This window comes from Exophiala oligosperma (genome assembly GCF_000835515.1).
Source record: "Exophiala oligosperma strain CBS 72588 unplaced genomic scaffold supercont1.9, whole genome shotgun sequence".
In the NCBI taxonomy this organism is placed as follows: Eukaryota; Fungi; Ascomycota; class Eurotiomycetes; order Chaetothyriales; family Herpotrichiellaceae; genus Exophiala; species Exophiala oligosperma.
Window position 1 is genome coordinate 1,342,390 of NW_015622826.1, and position 17,826 is coordinate 1,360,215.

At 49.9% G+C, this 17,826-nt stretch overlaps 4 protein-coding genes across 4 annotated transcripts; 1 reads left to right on the forward strand and 3 right to left on the reverse strand.

Moving 5' to 3' along the window:
* The first annotated feature begins 273 nt into the window (after window positions 1-273).
* PV06_09048 (uncharacterized protein) lies at window positions 274-1,710 on the forward strand. The gene has a single exon (XM_016410455.1). The coding sequence runs from the start codon at window positions 336-338 to the stop codon at window positions 1,449-1,451; it is 1,116 nt and encodes a 371-aa protein (XP_016259477.1). The 5' UTR covers window positions 274-335; the 3' UTR covers window positions 1,452-1,710.
* Window positions 1,711-2,835: 1,125 nt separating this feature from the next.
* Window positions 2,836-5,347, reverse strand: PV06_09049 (uncharacterized protein). The gene has a single exon (XM_016410456.1). The coding sequence runs from the start codon at window positions 4,606-4,608 to the stop codon at window positions 3,520-3,522; it is 1,089 nt and encodes a 362-aa protein (XP_016259478.1). The 5' UTR covers window positions 4,609-5,347; the 3' UTR covers window positions 2,836-3,519.
* A 5,310-nt stretch (window positions 5,348-10,657) lies between these two features.
* Window positions 10,658-13,911, reverse strand: PV06_09050 (uncharacterized protein). Its single transcript, XM_016410457.1, has 4 exons — window positions 13,414-13,911; window positions 12,362-13,353; window positions 12,108-12,306; window positions 10,658-12,053 (listed from the first exon to the last, which is right to left on the reverse strand). The coding sequence occupies exons 1-4, from the start codon at window positions 13,696-13,698 to the stop codon at window positions 10,875-10,877; spliced, it is 2,655 nt and encodes an 884-aa protein (XP_016259479.1). The 5' UTR covers window positions 13,699-13,911; the 3' UTR covers window positions 10,658-10,874.
* A 736-nt stretch (window positions 13,912-14,647) lies between these two features.
* On the reverse strand, window positions 14,648-16,547 carry PV06_09051 (uncharacterized protein). The gene has a single exon (XM_016410458.1). The coding sequence runs from the start codon at window positions 15,986-15,988 to the stop codon at window positions 15,203-15,205; it is 786 nt and encodes a 261-aa protein (XP_016259480.1). The 5' UTR covers window positions 15,989-16,547; the 3' UTR covers window positions 14,648-15,202.
* Window positions 16,548-17,826: the final 1,279 nt, after the last annotated feature.

The window sequence follows — 17,826 nt, forward strand, 5'->3', positions numbered from 1 at the left end:
GAACAGAGGCAATGACAAGAATGGTGAATAAGCTGAAAGAGCATTTGAAGAAGGCCACCAGATGGTCGAAGCGGCGTCGTGCGAATCAGGTGGGAGTCCATCAAGCATATCAGCAAAGCGCGCTCCAGATGGTTGTTGTTTCGGCGGTTGCACAGCAACAACGAGGTGTATCTCAACTAAGAAATTACCTAAGCATTTCTCCGACGAATCACTCCCCGCATTCATCATCACTTCTAAATTAATAGTGTCTACTGCATGAACTGACCGCAGCCTCGACGAAGAACACATAACCATCCACCTTGTAACGATTTCGACCTAGTAGGGTCGTCGCCCTAATGTCTACCAAGTCGGCTTTTCGAAACTGGGAGGCTGAAAACGGCATAATTACGATAGATCCCTCTCAAAACGCTCTCTACACCCTCCCTGACCCTACCGCCTACAAAGCCCTCCAGAGCAACGCACCATGGAAGAAAGATCTCAATTACTTTACACATGTGCGCGTTTCTGCTCTCGCTCTCCTCAAGATGACCACACATGCACGTTCCGGTGGTAGTATAGAAATCATGGGTCTGATGACGGGCTATGTTTCGGGTACGTCACTCATCATCACCGACGCATTCAGATTACCAGTCGAAGGCACGGAGACAAGAGTCAACGCACATGCCGATGCAGACGAATACATGGTGAACTTTGGCATCATGTCAAGGGAAGGAGGCGGTCAACTCGAGAATCCCATCGGATGGTACCACTCACACCCTGGTTATGGCTGCTGGCTCTCGGGCATCGACGTGCACACGCAGATGAACCAACAGATGGTCAACGATCCATTCGTAGCCGTGGTCATCGACCCGGATCGGACGGTCAGCGCGGGAAAAGTCGAGATCGGAGCTTTCAGAACATATCCCGAGGGTCAACGACCAAGTGACAAAGCCTACACGGAAGACGGAGAAGACTTCCAGGCCATCCCGCCGGGGAAGATAGAGGACTTTGGTGCACATGCCCACTCGTACTATCCCCTCGAAGTGTCCCACTACAAGTCTACCCTCGACACACATGTACTCGACCTTCTTTGGAACAAATACTGGACGGCGACAATCTCACAGTCGCCACTGTTTACCAATAGAGACTACGCGAATAAGCAGATCGCCGACCATACAATCAAGATCAAAGACGTCACCAGGGCGCAAAAGTTAGGGATGAGCTTCAACCGAAGAGGTCAAGAATTGGCGGGAAGCGGCGACAAGGATTTCAGGGTGATCAAAAATGGCCCGTTGGAGCAAGTCGTCCGAGGAGGCAACAAGATCGCATCCGAGGAGATGGCTGGTCTATTAGCTAGCGAGGTCAAGAAAAGACTGTTTTGGGGTGTCGTGCAGGAGGCTCGGGTGAAGGCGGCAGGAGAACAAGCCATGGACGCTGCGGCTGGTGTCTCCGTGTCAAGCAATGGCGCTTGAACACGGGTTGAGTCCTTTCGACACAGTCAGATGAAAATCGACGTTACTGGTCTCCACGGGTTTCGGTTGTATGGACTCGAATGGACTAACGCACGAGATTGCGCCGTCGATCGATCGAAGAACAAGATCTCAGTCCGTCACCGCCACCGCTGGACCATCCAACCAAGGGACGCCAGGGATGCCCTGGTTAGGATATCTTTCCACAATCAAGGTGTCACGCAATCCCCCAGCATCAACCCAGCCCCCTTTTCCTCTCCTCATGGTTCTCCAGTCTGACAGGACCGGACTGGACTCTTTTCGACTCAAAACCCATGCGTGCTGCCAAAGTATCAAAGAGGGAAAGCGGACAAGGATGTCGTTGGGGAGGAGTCCATACGAAAGAATAGACTCTTGTCTTGCACACATGATCATGACCACCTTGAAAACCCACCACCGAGAGGACGAATGATGATGCAATCCGTTGTAACGAAAAACTTGAACCATTCGATCAATTCCCTTGCGTGGTACACCGCCACCACGATTGTGATCCTCGTTATTTCCACATCTCGTGTCCCTCGTTTGTTGTTTGGTTCTTCCAATCCTAGAGGCGTCCTCATCCTTACACGGAGGGACCCAAACTGTCGAGACCATTGAGATTCCCGTTCGCAAAGTACTTCCCCGTCTGCTGGTCGTCGAGACACACGCATGTGAGGAATGTCATGGTGTTTTTTTGGGGGGGGGATGCACCTTTCGATCCCGTGCGATCCGTCGTTGATTCAATTTGTTTGACATTTCGCGTCTTCCGTGCCTTACCTTGCAAGGAGTGGCTTGATTCACCCTTGGCCAATTTATCAGGTACCTAGTACTTCGTCTTCGAAAAAGCAACCGAGTTTTGTATTCTCGTATCCAACTGTACGAAAAGAGGAAAGAAAAGGCAAGATACATTTCCCTTTTCTGCCAGACTGTCCAAGTTGCCGGATCGGGACATTGACGGCAAACACATACTTTTGCACAAGTCCACAACTCTCTCTCTCTCTCTCTCTCTCTCTCTCTCTCTCTCTCTCTCTCTCTCTCTCTCTCTCGCTCATCAGCGCGAGGCAAAAAAAAAGTCTATACTTTCAAAAAGCTAGAAAAGGCGAAAAAGGCTGTCATTATCCACGTCGGCCTGCACATGTCTTGCGAAAAATTGTATCCGTAGAGGAACGGAAAACACATTTTCGTATCTCCCGAGGTTTCAGAACATGCTGACATTGACCAAATGTTTCAAGGTCAGCAGCTACTTCCGTACGTGACGGAGAATCCAGAGTACCACCGTGTGCTGCCTGCGAAGAAGCCATACACAGGGTCGGCAAAATACTTTCCAATACACAAACAACAAGGTCCTGAACATAAAGTAGAACAGATAGGAAAATAGGACTGTCATTGCTCAGAAAACACTGCTCAGCTATTTGACTCGACCCGATCTTTGTTCCGCTTCGCTAAAAGGCAATCACAATAGATATCCATAGATGAAACCCCCTCAAAAGATCCCCTAAGCCCGAGTCAGTCCGTGGTTCCCATATTCAAAGCGGCCGTAACATTCTGATATCACATCTCCCTCTTTCCAAAACTCGGTCACGATAGCTGCCAATACATGCCAGATATGACACGGGGCTCAAGACAAAAACCCTCTCCATAGTTGATCTGCGCTGCCGCTATGCTTCCTAGTGGCCACAATAAACCTCCCATGCTCTCAAGATCACATCGTTGAACCTGTAATCTTTCTCAGAAAATCGAGATGGCTGCCTCTGGCAAGAGTTAGGATCTGGCAGTCGTAGCACCACTCGTTTCCTGCGTGCTGTTCCACCACGAGTATCCCTCCACATTCCCATCTTCATCGTCCATAGACGGTCAAACAATGTTGCTGTCTCTTCTCTTGCTTCTGAAAAGACCGAAAACAAAAAGGAAATCAAATCAAATTCCGCTCAATGATGCATATATGCTCCGGGTACCAGACAAGACGCTGAAATGCAACGACAAAAAAAGCCAACGACAGTTTATACAAGGAGATTGAAACAAATGAGAGTAGGTCGAGATGATTTCGGTCCACTTAGATCCGGGTACGTCTTGCTCTCCCCAAACCAAATTGGGTGAGGTCCAGCTTGACGGAGTCTTGATCGCTGGCATCATCAACCTCGATACTGTCGGCCATAAGGCCAACATTCGAGTCTGCCGCAATCGCAGGTGTGCCCAAGAAAGCTCCACGACTTCTCATATCGCAGAGAGTGGTGTTAAACCCCCTAGGGCCTTGATCCATATTTAAACTCTTGTGACGATGACCGTACATAGGTGAGATGGGGGTTACAGGAGTAGACTCGGCATCTGATGAGCCCAGGTCAGAAGAAAACTCTTGCTGCTCCTGCTTCAGCATCTTTAATGAAGCGGCCGTATCGGCTGCTTGCTGCCACACGGCTTCTATCTTGGATAAGATCTTGTCCAATTCGATGGTACAATCTCCATCACGGAGGATTTGGTGCGCAGCAGTTTCGCATAGAGTTTGGATGGACTCAAGCTCTTTGTCCACTTGAAGGAAGCCGGCTTCGTTGGGGTCAGTGACCTTGAGGACCAGCGGCTCGACGGCTTTTTTCCCGGACATGATGGTTGTCGTACTTCTTAAATTGTCCACGGAAGGTGTTTCTTGGGCTGCTCTAAGGGGCGGAAGTCGAAACCCCCGCTCCACAGTGAGCGAGTTTCTGCCTTTACGCAGGTTGTTTCGCCCAATACCAATGTCCTTGACCAAGGATGTGAGTTGTGATTGTATATCGCCATCATAATAGATCACCACTCGGTTCTTGTTTCGGAATTGTTGAGAACCCGACGCATTAGAGCGGACAGAAGTTCCCGCCTTTCGTTTCTTATTTGCTTGGGCGTAAAGATATCTATTGCCGGCTTCAAGAGGATTGATATTTATCTGTGGAGGCAACGAAAGCTCTTCGTTGGTGTCTTCCTCCTCATCGGTTCGAATCGAGGCAACTGAGGCCGTCTTCTTTCGCTGTGGCTTCGTCTGGTGCACTAGTCGAGCAAATTCGGCAGCGAACTCGGCGTGCTTTCTGGAGGCACGCGTTGCGATCGACTCAGCGCTCGTCTTCCAGACTGGTATGTTCTCAACCAGGTAGACGAAGCTTCCGTGGGCATCCATGGTATAGAAATGGCCACTTCGAACACCAAGGAGAGTCGGATATAATCAAGTACAGTAGCAGTTGAACAGCTTCTAGTACATAGTTTCTCCGAGACACAAAGTCGTGCGAGGCGGGTCAATATGTGGTGTGCAGGTAGGAACACGGCGGGTTGTCCAAGCGCAGTGCGACGATTCCACGGTGTTGGAAGGGTGAAAGGTATGGAAAGCAAATCAAAGCTGCTCAAAGCCGGGTTTTATGCAAGGCCGATCAAAGTGTCGTGAGTCAAGAACGCAAAGATAGTTTCAGGTGGGTTTGATGAAAACTGTATTGTACCCGGTGGTACCGTCGAGGAAGTGAGGTCAAGGAAGGTGAATGCTGTTTGATGGCGGGAAGTAACAAAGAATATGTAGAGACGAGCAGAAACAGAGACAACAGTCGTGATGTATGGTGGGAAGTCTCGGGTGGTAGTAATGTATGAGGAGGAGGAGTAGGAAGAAGAGGAAGACGCAGGCCAGGTATTGGCGATTTTTGCCAACAGCTAGATCCTGCTCTGCCGATGAACCCCAGACGTGCCGGCACTATGCTGGAAATAGTAGCGGCCTCTGTGCGACGGATTCAATTAGAGAAGAGGAAGAGGAAGAGTCAGGGCGAGAATATTGGAAGAGTGAGGAAGAACGGGTAATACGAGGATATTGTACGGAGTATGGAGGAGGTGGAATGGTCAAGTGTAAGAAATTGTGATTAACGAGAGAGCGAGCGAGAGTGGAGTGGAAGGAGAAGAGGGAGGAGGATATTGTGCAGTGCTGGAGTAGCAGCCACTACGGCGACTACAACTCTGCCCACTACCCTACAGGGTTCCGGGTCTCTAAGAGATGTGCAGGGGTGGTCGGGTACAATACCACACGCCCAGAAGCCCACCTACTGTAGGTTTGTGTGGGAACTCCGCCTATGGTACAATACAGTACTCCGTTAGAGCATTATTGACTAGAATCATAGCCTAAGCCACACTCTCAGCACGGCACCTACGAGGACGGTACGGAGTACCTAGGTGACTTGTGCTCCCCCAGGGACGAGGGATGCCTGTGCTCTTCCTGTAATCCTACCTTAAAGGTAGTTTTCAGCTACCTGTCTGACGTATGTAGTACTGCACAGTACAGAACAAATACTCGTAGTCAGAGAATGATCTACACCTTCTCTGCCCTAAAACAGAGTCAATTAATTGAATTTTTCCTCCCTCGGCCCTCATCTCCCTCATCTCCCTCATCTTCTCCCTCTACCTCGGAACCCCCGTCCTTCCGTCACTTTTTCCCTTGCCCGGTTTTGTCTCGTCCTCTGTCCATCATTGCTTCATCTTGCTAGGCTCGGGGCGTTGAACGAGTATCCGCTTCAAACCCTTTGTCAATGTCCTATCTCAGTCAAGTCTCATTCTGCTAGCTGTCATCTCCACTCCTCCTTCTTCCAGTGCGAGGAGAAATCCTCCACCGTTGCTTTCAGACTTGACTGGCCTTTTCCTCGCTACCTCCAACTATTGGTCTTCGATTTCATCCTAGCATGACTTGTCAGACTAGACACTATCGTTTAGTATGTCATCCGCGCGGTCCGGCACGCGTGTTTGCCCAGAAACAGTCTGCACACAGCCAGATCGTGAGGGAGACACCGTCCGGATTCTATTCGGTTAATACCCTGCTGCGTACAGAACAAGACAACATTATCGAGCCATTCTCCGTCTGGCAACCGAATGCTGGAGCAGTTCGTTACACCCAGTACTTCGCCCACAGTATTCGGCTACAGCCGTAGGTATGTATCTTCTTAGGACCACGAAAAAGAGAATTTTGGTAGGCCTCTGGTCCCTCGAGAGCATCGAATATGCATCCGTCCTTCCTCGTACCTGTTGTCCGACGTTTCCTGTGCATCACATTCAGCATCTCCCGGTGCCCCATTACCAAAGCCAGGTCCACTCAAGATCGATGGATTCGGCAACCAAGCGTTGACAGCCCCTGTCACCAACACTGGTCTAAATCCTTTGTACGGAGTACTAGTAACAAGTGTTGCGGCCGAAAGACTCCAGCTTCGACCCACCTTGTCACATCATCTGAACAATAGTGGAACTCCATGGGGGGGAAGTGCACAACACAGAGAGCGTACTCGTAGCAGCTCGATGGCCAACGCAGCAGCCAGGAAATGTCAAGTTTCATATGCAGATGAGAATGCACGCAGCAAACCACATGCCTGCGCCCGACGAGCTTCGTGTATGGCCGATCTCTACGTGAACCAATGGTGAAAGATACAAGCCATGCGGCATGCAACGATTCGTCCACCAGCAGCAGTCGAACACGTTGGAGGCCCTGCCACTTCTGCGTGCACGAGACTGGCCTCATGTCCAGCGAAATCGCCCTCGGACCGAAGCGCTCTCCTACGTGTCTCAATGTTGTGCTGGAGGCTTTGCCTCGCGGAGTCTTCCCTGCCACCAGTACGGAGAGTGCCTGCAGTCTCTATCTCGGCCAGGCCTACCTCATGAATCATTGTAAGGTTTGTCTCACCGACATTTTGGCACTATTAGGAGTGAACCACAATGATCGACAGCTTTCCAACGCCCCCGATCCCAATGCAGCCAATGATAGCAAGCTAGCAAGTTGGCAACAGGGAAGTTTTGGAAATTCAGCTAGATTGAATTTCAAAACCGAAGGGATAATGCCTTCAACGTTTGGCCCTAACCAATTCACCCAGTTGCTGGGGCATCTTTCGTGAGATGGAATCCCCTCCAGCCAAAAGATATCTGTGGGTGCCCCTTTGGCGATGGGCGGTAGTCGAGGTCGCATCTTTGCATCGGCTATTATTGACCACTCCCAAGAGCCCTCGTCTGTGACTGCGAGAGCCAACAAGAAATATTCCGATGATATTTGTAGCACACCCATCACACCCCCATAGGGCAACCAGAATTAGCCCGTTTCAATGGCTTCTAGATGATCGTCAAACACGGGCCGTACAAGCCTTCCTGAGCAATCTCAAGCCACAGGACACTACTGACGCTTCCTCAAGGCCGCTTGACTGGGGACTGTCCCACACTCGGGTCCTACAATACCAGCTCCCATCTGGCTCTTTTTTGGCGGCTGTCTTTTCTCAAGGTGCTGCTAGCACATGAACCTGCTCATCTCATGTGAGTATCCGAATTGGGCTTTTGATCATCAGTGCACTTTCAATGGAGCGCTCGTTTGCCATGCCCAAACGTGGGCGACGAGCGCTGCACATCGATTTCCACGCAGACTACGCCCTCGCGCGAAGCGAAGTCAAGTGATTACTTCAACTTGCATTGTACATTGTCGACTGTCCAAGGACATTTGGTCCTCAACGATGACTTGCATGAAAGCCGGTTACCTTCTTTGGAAGTTCAGGGATGTTTGCTGGTCAAGCCCACATGACGACCGGGGGCTTGTCTCTCGCCTGCAACCGCCATTTGCCAATCCCAAGCACGCAACCCCCTGGACTCTAGGGCAGAATTACAATTTCGTTATTATTATCACTTAGTGCTGCAATAAGGAATTCACACATCACTCCAGGTGCGGTTCCGGTTTAATCAGCCCCCAAAACACGTACTTTGATGTTTAGGCCTCCCACAACGGCCCGGGCCACGATTGAAGTCTGTACACCTTGTAAGCAGTACCCTGCTCTCATGCTTGAACAGACAGCATGCGTGGGTACAGTACTCCATATTCTCGACGATTAATTGTCCCTGCTCAAATCTTAACGCGACGTGATGAAAATTCAACTGTTGTTCTGGTCGAAAGTCAGGCACGGAAGTACTTCGCAAGAGCTTCGGATGGTGTTTGATGCTCCCGCGTCTCCTCGGTCCGAAGACACACACCCAACACGTCAACCAATCCCGAGCCGAGGGCAACCCCGGTTCTCGTAAGGGACATACGGAATACACTTTTTTTTTACATCACTCAGCATATCCGGAGTATGTCCTTGCAAAATGTGACAGATTCGAGACCGCAGATGTCAAACGTCACGGATTCCAACGTGCAGTCGGACTGTCTTTGAAGCATCTTGACTCGAATGAGCCAGCTGATTGTCAAACCGTCGGTGTCGGAGTATCCAAGCGAGCCACACTAGCCAAACGAATCACGCACTGTCTCATTCAGAGGACCAGTACTGGTGATGATGATGAACGACCCAAACTCTATCTCGCCATGATGTGGCGGGTGGATGGAAAAATGAAGTGTTCGGCGATGCCGGCACTGGCGGTCTCGAAAAAGTTTCCTTCCTGCATCGTCATATCATCGACTTTGGGCCCAGACTGCGTACTCACGAAGTACCCGAACTGTCTCTGAGCGATTCAGCCATGACTACATGCCATGTCAAGACCGGACTCTGCTGCAGGTAGGTGAACCAGCGGGAACGTCCCAGCTGGGAAATGCCCCTGGTACATCTTTGGGATTGTGTGTCGTTTCTTCTTCCCCCCCAACTTCATCACGTCACGGTCGGCTCTCTGGATCAGAGTGCTTTCTATTGCTTCCGAAGTAGATATCTGGGCGACTAATGGGCCCAAGTCATTCCAATCACCACAATGGCATGCCACACAACGTTACTACTCCCCTATCGTGAAAGCTGAAGCTCGTCGTTGAATAGTCATAGACATGGCATTCTCGACGATGTCAAGGTATTGCGGCGAACTCTGATGGTCCACCAACATTCAGCTCGTCTTCTCTCAGCTGGTTCCGATCCATGGAAACGATGGCGGTCCGATTCGGTCTTTTCGACTGACTTTTCCGCGGCCTTGGCCCTGACGGTTGAAAGCCTTTGTTGGTTTCGAAACAAAGTCCGGTACCGAGAAGTGCTGTCAGGTAGGGGAGGTCCGCGTGGCATTGACTTTTTCTTTTACATTCTCGAGGGACAAATGAGTTCCCTTGACCACAAGTGGTCAACCACGTTTTTTCTCGGGTGTCAAACGGGAACGGCATCGATGGAGACGACGAACCAAAGTTTTATGTGGTCCGGACTGGGTTCCCACGGTGTGTGTGTCTCTCTCTCCTCGTATCGTATTCCACTACTCGAGTTACCCTTTTTGGCAAGAATGACAGTTTGTCGTCGTCGTGAGTTTGTGACATGACATTTTCGATCCTTGACTTTACGATCCGGATCTCTCGAGGGTGGATATTCTCTTTCTCACTGCCATTTTGGGAAAACCCATGGAGACTTTTGAGCTGGCGTCCTAAAACATCTGGTATTATTTTTTGATTTGCTCGTGGCACATGCTGCGTGTTGTGTGATGTTTGTTTCCCTGTCGTCGCTGTTGTCGTCGCCGTCAGCGTCATGAACTCTTTCGGAACTACTCGACTTGCTCTTTTCAGGACTTCTGGCAAGAAAAAGTCAAACCGTCAGCCACGGCCAGGAGAGGGGGAATGGACTTCGCCTCGCGTCCCCCTCCCCTTTCTTTTTTCACTTTGCCTTTGCTCAGGCACATCACGAGCTCACCATGGTGGACGAGAAAGACGAGGAGGCATGTTACGGTACGGGGCATCTACAGGAGACCGGCGTCCATGGTAAACTGCCGGCAACTGTCGCGAACCGGACACCACCACCTGCCTTCGGTTTTTCTCCCCCCCTCTTCTCTCTCTCTCTCTCTCTCTCTCTCTCTCTCTCTCTCTTTTTCCCCGATGAATGAATGTCTTTGAGGATCCAAAGTTCGGACCCAAATACGAACAATCTCACATGCAAGATTTTCAAAAGGACGAGTGGTCTTGAGGGTGTGTGTGTGTGCGCGCGCCTGATAGCCTAGTATAGAAGAAACAGAGTCAGAAATGGTTCTCTTCGACACCCAAAGCAAGTGTCCCTATCAGGTACATATTGATGGGGGGGGGGGATTCAACAGTACGTGATGGAGAAAACTCCTGCGTGAGTTACCCTTGTTCGGGTCCAAGAGCTCAATCCCAAAAAAAGTATTTCAAACAAAAAGAGACGATAGACATGTTGCACCAGTTAGTATCAAACACCAAGTGATTATATATACTGTACATACATACACATTCAAAAGATGAACAATATGATTGTTAGCTAATGGCTAACTTGAGGGTATCCTTTTTTCTCTCAAACAAAGTCTATTGACAGCGACACGACCAGAGACGCTCCCAGTGTACCCCCTACTGTCAACGTCTTGATCGTGCTCGAGCTCATCTTCTCGAGGGGCTACTGTTGACGCCCAGGTAACAAGGAGTCACACATGCTTTGCAGCAAACTCATACTTCCCATGAGGCTCTTTCAAATCCACCACTCTTGAATCCTCTCATCAGTAATAAATCTTTTCTTCGAAAATCGGTGGCCTTCCACCCGTCTCCTCCTCGCTCCATACTATCTTGCCCTTTTCGTTGAAATACGCCCCTTCGTCGGTCATAGGGACGACCTTGTTCGTGTGGAAACACTCCTGCCTCGACACACCCATATCATCATGTGGAACCCACAGCAATGGTGCAATCGCATTGACTGCCGGGTCTTGATACGCGTCTCGTTCGACTTCGGGTGAATACCTGATCTCGGCAAAATCTTGCGGCACCAATTTCCTCAGCACGGCATAACTAGCATAAATGTCGGGCCTCCAAAAACGTTTCCACATCGGGACCGTCTCTTGGTCGCCAGTTGTACGCATGCTTTCTTTTGTTTGTCGCAACTCGTCGATGGGGTTCTTCTCGGATACACTATTCTTTCCTCGGGCATCCGATGACAGTCCACTTGTATCGTTTTCCTCGAGGAGTGCAGCTTCTTCGTCTTCGAGAGAGCGTGGCAGGTAGTGTAGTAGAGGCTTGACGGCGGATGCCAGCGAAATGTGGTAGAGAACCATGACAACCAGAAGAATGATCATCAGCACCAACGGAGCGGGAGCGGCTCGTATACCGAGTAAACCAATCATACAGATTACTGCCAAATAACAGCCAACCAGAGTATGCTGTAGAGCCTTTGGATAGACGAGACCTTTGGTATCGATGACTGAGCTGTCAACAAACAGTAGACTATATCGGTATGCAAAGTAGAACAGTCCCAGTCCGATTGTCGCAAAGCCCATCATCAATGGTGCTATGGGAGAATATGTGATAGAGATCACGGTCATCATTTCGAGCACAGGGAAAATATCTCCCCAGCTGACTGATGACAAGCTGGACCATCTGTCGTACATTTTCCGTGGTGTTTTATCGAGTACTTTGGACACGGCGTTGTAGAGGATCAGACCTACGATCTGCAAAAGTTGGCCAGACGAGAAGACCAATCCCTGGAGGATGAAGTAGGAGATATAGAAGTTGGCAGCTAGGGGGAGATTTTTTGCAAGAATTGTGGTTATGGTCCCAGGTTCGTGGATAACCTGTGGTACTGCAGCGCTGGCAGCAGAAGTCATGGTGGTCACCAGGAAAACTTGAATAACTTCGAACCAAAAGAATGATTCGTGGCATCGTAGTTCGATCAGTGAGAGGGTAGGCTAGATTTCAAGTCAGAAGAAAGGAGCGAAGTGCTGTTGGAATTAGTGACATACCTTTCCTGCTATCTTCCCCATGAATCTCATTATGACAGGCACAAGAGACATGAGCAGCGAAAGCATGATAGTAGGGAGGAGATTTGTGATCACACCAAGAATGACCTTTGGACAGTTGTTGATAAACTTCAGAAACGGGGCGACTTCTGTGAGATAAGATATCTGGGAGATGGAACCGACAAAAGCAACGGGGATAGACCTGACCAGAAGATAAGTATGTCACTCGAAGCCGTTGTCCCATTATTTGAACTTACCAGAAGATGATCAGTGCAACAACGACAGCCAGGGATACGATATTCCGGATAGTGCGCGTCTTCCAGGTAATACCTAAGTTTGACCAAACAATTTCTTCAGGACTGAGGCCCACGACACGAGGCGACATATGCAAGGGCTGGTGGTGAGTGACCATCTGGAAGGCCTTCTGTGCTTGAGTCTGGTTCCAGAATTCGACAAAGACTGCATTTCTAGCCTTGGATTCGCCTGACCGGTACTTGTCCTGTTCGGCTTCGATCAATGGATTCAGTCTACCAATCTCCTCGCGGCAATAATTGATGGTATCAACCTTTTTGCCGATCAATGGTTTGAGACGGTGGGTGGGACGATCCTTGGGTCTAACCCAACGAGCCGCCGCTGAGCCTGACTCTTCGCCATACTCCTCCTCGTCGTAAGTCGGCCTTTCAGGCGCTGGATCTTTTCCCTTGAGTGATTTTAGACGGGCATCGTTTGCGAGCTTTATCAGCTTGGTCACGGCTGTCTCGAGTTTGATGCAGAGCTTGTAACGGTCCGAGACCATCTCGTCCAGTTCTTTGGCGTTGGAGGCAATCCATACATTTTTGAGCTCATCGCCGAACATTCTACGGATTCGGGCTTCGTCCGCAAACTTGGGCGGAACTGACTGAAATAGGACGGTGCGGGAAGAGATCCGGGAAGCGTACAAGGGCGACAGGAGGTAGGCCTGTCTCAAGTTGATATAGTAGATGAGCTCCCGAGTGACCAGGAAGAAGATGAATCCGATGAAGATCCAAGCCACAAAAACGTGGGCAAAGTAACGATTCTTATCCTGGACATTGCTGAAGCTCAGCACATTGAGCTGCTTTTGACCACCACCGCCGGTTGCATTGACCGGGAACAAAACCGGCCATGTGATACAGCATCCCACGAAGCAGATTATAATGGACATCTTGAGGTATCGCAGGAGGAAATAGCCATCGAGGGAGTTGTGTTGAAGAACGTATTCGTCGGGGAGCTATGCCACGGTCAGAGAGGTTTCTCATCCAGGTATTTGGTATCCGTCAACACAACCCACCTTTCTCATAAACGGAATCCATCCAAAGAGTGTATTCGGCGGCACCGGCGTTCGTTCTTGAGGGCGCAAGGCACCCAGATACGTTCGAGGCGCATATTGTCTAGGAAATCGGGATCGCAAGACGACGAAGAGCGCAAAGTACACCACGGCGATGATGAGCGTGGGGACCAGTGTCGAGATCAGGCCTGATAGAGAGGGTGAGCTGTTGAGCGCAGAACCAATGTTTTGGTCGTTGTTTTGATTAACACTTTGACGTGTCTGGAGGAGGGCGTGGTTGGCGTCCATGGCTGGGAGAGCGCGCTCGATGTGCGTCGCAAAGGTTCAGAGCCTCTATAGTCGCAGTTCGCGGTGAGGAATCACGTTCGGCACGGCGATAGCATAATTGGATGAGTAGAGTGATCGCAGGTGAATTTTGCTAGGGAGATCAAGGGTAATCGTGGAGGAGGGTGCGATAGCGACAGACGAGAGGGAAAGAGGGAAAGAATGAATCGATGTGTGTATGTCTGTGTCTCGCCAGGTCGAGCAGGAAGCAGACGAAGATGGATCAGGAAGAAGTACGTGTCGTCGCGGCTTTGATCCGCACAGATGAGATTGATTGATTGTTGTATGTACAGTACATGAATAGTATGGAGCTTATCAACGTGTGCGCCCACCAGGCTGGAATCTTGAGCTGAGGTTCGATCAATAGCAAGCCATGAACATTCCAGCTGGGAATTAATTTATCGAACTCATCTCCACTGATTTTCACTTAGCCGAATGACGAAGACTGGATTTTGCCGAGCGTTGGCCCTTCAACATCCCTGTTCAGCTGGGGACAAAACAGTACGAGGGGCTCTTGCAATGACATGTTTTGTTTACGTGCTCGAAGGAGAAAACCCTCTGCTTAACGTCATATAGATATATCAAGTATTTGCCTTGACTTTTGGCAAGGTCATAATAAAGTCTCTTAATACGGCATTACTGAAGGCTTACATTTATTCTTGGAGTATGAGTATCGTAGACTCGGATTTTTGTCAAACCCTCGATAGCCCGTGCCACTATCGACGGAAATACGGGCCTTTCGCCTCCATATACCTACTCGGGTAGGTAGTGTGAGCACTGTACCTTTGCAATGGGGCACAGACCCCTGGGACGATCACTTGTACTTCTACAATACAAGACATTGGACTACAGATCCTCGTCATCACAGGTGGGTTACGAGTCCTCACGCCAGGGGAGCGAAGGTTGAACATGATATATCGAAATGAGGTCTTATTCTTTTGCTTTTCTAAACAGGTCCTCGTTTCTCTTATTTCTCAGGATAACTAGCTCCATCTGTTGCTTCATCATGGTAGGTTGTAATACAAGATTCACCTGCCCTTGTCTTTCTGACCGCCTCATCATCTGTCTCATCTTGACCAGAAGAAAAAAAATCTCCAATCAAGGAATCCCCTCTAGCTCGAAAATTGACATCTCTTTCATGATCAAGATTCCCATTCAGGGTTAGTTGCTCAAATCCTGACCCGGGTGCACATGGTTCATTTGGCTCCAGTCCACATGAGCCTGGTACACAAGTCCATTCTCATCCATCCGGCGGTGGAATAAGGCGAGGTGTGTGTGCGTGAAAAGAACAATGCTAAAGGTTGTAGTAAAGGAGTGACGTGAAATAATGTCCTCAACGGTATGTGAGACGCCGCATTTCGCCAGCCAGCCACCCTGGACAGCGATTCGCTTTTAGAAAATCAATCGTCGTAAAGTCGTGAATTTGGCGCATGAATCAGCCCGCGGGCCAATCCAACAACCAGATCTTTTAGATCCACGGCTTCGCGATTGAGCCGAGTTTGTCTTCGAAGATTCCACCATAGAGGCCTGCTATTTCGTCCAGGTATTCCTCCACACCGAACTTGCGAAGACCTTTGTTCATCATTTCTTGTTCCTCTTCTTCCAGTAATCGGGCCGTGGCACCAAACTCTTCCGCAACCTCATTCACTTGTGCCAGCTCTTTACCGAATGGGTGATTAGGGTCGGCAGATGAAGAGAAGATATCGGCGCTACTCCGTGTAGTTGGCTTGTTCAGGGTGGTGGGGGGAGGTGACATGCGCTGAATCGATCGCTTTCGTGACAATAGGACGTGTGCCTCTTTGGAGTGGGACAGGGCACGTTTTGGAATTGCAGGTGTCTCGACAGCATGAGGTGAAGCAAGGGCCGGAACTGCCGACAGGCTTTGCTTCAAATCAAAGAATGATTTGGTATCTTCCGAGGCGGGTGTAACGGGGGTCGCGGGGCCGCTGTCGTCGATGGATGATGTGTCGCTCGCCGCATTGGTCAGGAAGCTTCGGTCGATGGTGGAGAAGTCGGAGTCGCTGGCAGAGGAGAGTGAGGCCGTGGACGATCCAGAGGCACCAGGAATGTCGGGAGCATTCAACGCCTGGACGTTGGTGGTCGAGATCAATTCAGTGGGAAGTGAGATCTGACTGCGATTGATGGTTCCCGGAGCGTATTTGACACTGGTACCTCTTGAGGGAGTGATTTCACCCACGCTTCGCTTGTTGCGCCGTGTAAATGCGCGAGCAAGAGACATTGTTGAGGAAGACATGATGCTTAAAGTAGGGAGGCCTGGTGAGATATTTCTACCGTACAGTCTGTTTGTGCGATGTGGTACAGGTTAGATCGAAATTTTGGTACAATTCGCCACGCGAGATTGGCTTGTGCGCAGTGACTTTTGGCTGAGAAGTGAGGTGAAGACAAGGTGAAGTTCGACTTCCTGTCGATCCAATCCGACTGTTCGAGGGTAGTAAGGAATGTTCGAGATGCAAGACTCAGTCCGCTATGGTTACAAAGGATCGAAGATTGGTTAGAATGGTGAATCGGATGGCCGTAAAGGAAGGATACGGCTGTTGACGAAGGAATGGTTGATTGATGGAGGCAATAGCGACGAATCGACCGTCGGCTAAAGGAGTGTGAGTGTGATTGTGATAAATGAAAGACGTCTGAGAGAAAGGAGGGTTGTGTAAATGAGTGACGGTTGGTAGAATTAACGAACGACGACAGACTTTTCCTGTTGCCTCTCTATCCCTTTCCCTTGGATCCCTTTGGATGGATGTTGGGGAGATCGAGAAGGGATTCTTTCCTGCAGGGAGATGGAGTTGGACGCGTGCAAGCAATCTTTGACAGTTGACGGTGGGTGGATTCTTCATTGCGCGCTATATAAAGTCCGCTCTCCATTGGCGCAGGACATGGACAAAGGCCTCATCCACTCTGCCTCTCCAGGCCACTCACACTTCTCTCTCGCCCAACTTGATGCACCGGCCTGGCCACCCATCGACGCTCGTCGCGGGATCTTGCAGACTTCACCATCCCTTCTAGAGCCTAGACGACCATACCCATCCCTTTTGCAACCTCTGAAAATTCTCCGCACTCCCAAGCCTGCCGACCTCGATTCCGTATTGCCACGCGGGTTGCAGAATTTCAGGGGCAACACCACCCAAAGAAAACATGTGTTTACCACCACTCACAACCGTCATAGGGTGCGCGTAAGCGCCTAGCATATGGACGCTGAAACACTCGAAGAAAATACTATTGTATAGACGCAGGCCACAACTACTCCGTACTAGCTAGCACGACCACGAACGAGCCATGATATACCGGGACCCAAAGGTGCAGATCACGTCAAGCGCTTCGTAAATAGTTCCCTCAAACCACAGACCATTGATCCTCCACGTCAATCATCCTTATCGTCCCCGCGGCTAGACCTTTTGATTCATACAAAGACAGACCTGATCCTGACCTATTACCCAGTAGCCATGACTCAAATCCTGTCATATCGTAAAGGTCTATTGGATATCAAGTTTCCGCTGCTGAAGCACTTACACGCTGGGAATTCGGGGCATGGACAAGGTCACTAAGCAAGTCCACAAGAACGCACCCGTTGATCTCGTGGAAGCGCCTCAGTCATGGCTGTGCAGCTCAAGAAAGTAGTATCTTTTGCCGACCTTTCCGCCCGCCATGATCAAACAGGATGAGCCACGAACAAGATCTACAGGACACACGTTTCAGATCTTCTGTTCCGCTTAGAAGTTCTGTGAGACGGGCAAGAGTAGCCTTGAATCGCCCCCGGCCTCGAGCCTAAGCGCCTCGTTAGGTGTTTCACGTAAGAACACCCTGTCACTGGGTAGAACTCCTGAAAATTGACACGACACGTCAATTGGTCTTTCCCCAACCTACACGTTTCAAGTTGCAAAATGTCACGAGTTTCGTCTCTCTTCCATAGACAGCAGTTGACGCCATGTCACCAGTCTGGACCATGCCTACTTTGTACCATTGGGAACCCTTTACGGAGTACTGTACGGTCAAATAATCGACTTTGACTTCGGATACTCTCTAATATACGGAATAATCCTAGAGGACTATCTGTGCGCAGCCTTGCCAAGTAAA